Below are 1,175 nucleotides of genomic sequence, written 5' to 3' on the forward strand. Positions count from 1 at the left end.
GAGTTTCAGAATAAAATAGTTAAAAGAATGATTTTGACGTCTCATCCACTGACCTTGTTCTTCATAAATTTCATCATCGACCTGCATGTCTATAAAAAGGAAAACACTTTAATCACTAAAATATCCTTCTATGATTTAAAAATAGTTTTACATTAAGGTAGCTATGAATTACAGCCACCGTCAATTTTCATTCTCCTGCCATGTGGCAATGATAAGAACTGTAGTGACCTGGTAATGACTATGTATTTGTATAGCGCATATTAATGGACAGTCTCTGCACTTGAAAAGTATAATATTGAAAAACAGAGAAATATCCTAAAAGTAACTTAAGGAAAAATAAAAGAAACAAAGGGAAACAGCAGAAGAAGCCATTGCCACTGCTGTTCCCCATGTCTTTGAGACTTTGGTATAATCAATTAGTATAAAATAATTAATTAATAATATGCTTGTCCCCATTGGGAGAATGCAGCAAAAGAAAGAAAGAATTAATAATGTTTGAAGCTCACCACAGCCTTGGACAAACTGGTCAGCATAGTGATCATGAACCAGATTCCTAGGATGGTTTAGAGAGGGAGAGGTTCGACCTCTTCTGCGTAGTTTACCCCAGCATCCTCCAGATTTCCCCTCCACTGGTCCACTCTGATGAACATGAACCTAAAGAAAGAATTCACATTTTTATGTGCACAGCATACAGATGTAGACATCGATATGTATGCTACTCTCTCTAATATTTGATGTTTGAATCATACTTACAGGCATTGGTGGGAAAGGTCCCTGTACACCTTCATCCTCAAGATCATACATTGAACTTTCCACTATGACATGCTCGTCAGTGTCACTTCCCTGACTGTAGGTTCTTTGCCGACTATAATGAACACCTCTACGCATTCTGAAATGTCATAAAAATCATTATCATTTTGCTCATCAAAAATAACCATGATCATAAACATAATCATTCGTGAATCAGAAACACAACTGACCTACCACTATTTACCATGCACTACCATTACTATTGTTAGCATCATCATCAGAAACCATCATGAATATTTACCATTCACTCTATGTGAGAAATGCAATTCTGCGATCTTTCCTAATATATTACCTGTATGGAGAGAGGTATCTATGTGATCCTTGTTTATAAGGTGAATATTTTTCATCTCTCATAGCTTGATCTT

At 35.9% G+C, this 1,175-nt stretch overlaps 1 protein-coding gene across 1 annotated transcript; it reads right to left on the reverse strand.

Moving 5' to 3' along the window:
• Nucleotides 1-53: 53 nt before the first annotated feature.
• Nucleotides 54-1,169, reverse strand: LOC117106919 (the record flags this gene model as incomplete). Its single annotated transcript, XM_033248442.1, has 4 exons — nucleotides 1,103-1,169; nucleotides 754-889; nucleotides 507-654; nucleotides 54-89 (listed from the first exon to the last, which is right to left on the reverse strand). Coding segments are annotated over exons 1-4 (382 nt in total), but the record flags the coding sequence as incomplete, so codon positions are not given.
• Nucleotides 1,170-1,175: the final 6 nt, after the last annotated feature.

Source organism: Anneissia japonica, unplaced genomic scaffold, assembly GCF_011630105.1.
Source record: "Anneissia japonica isolate Jap-2015-1 unplaced genomic scaffold, ASM1163010v1 scaffold257699_len1175_cov214, whole genome shotgun sequence".
NCBI classification, from domain to species: domain Eukaryota; kingdom Metazoa; phylum Echinodermata; class Crinoidea; order Comatulida; family Comatulidae; genus Anneissia; species Anneissia japonica.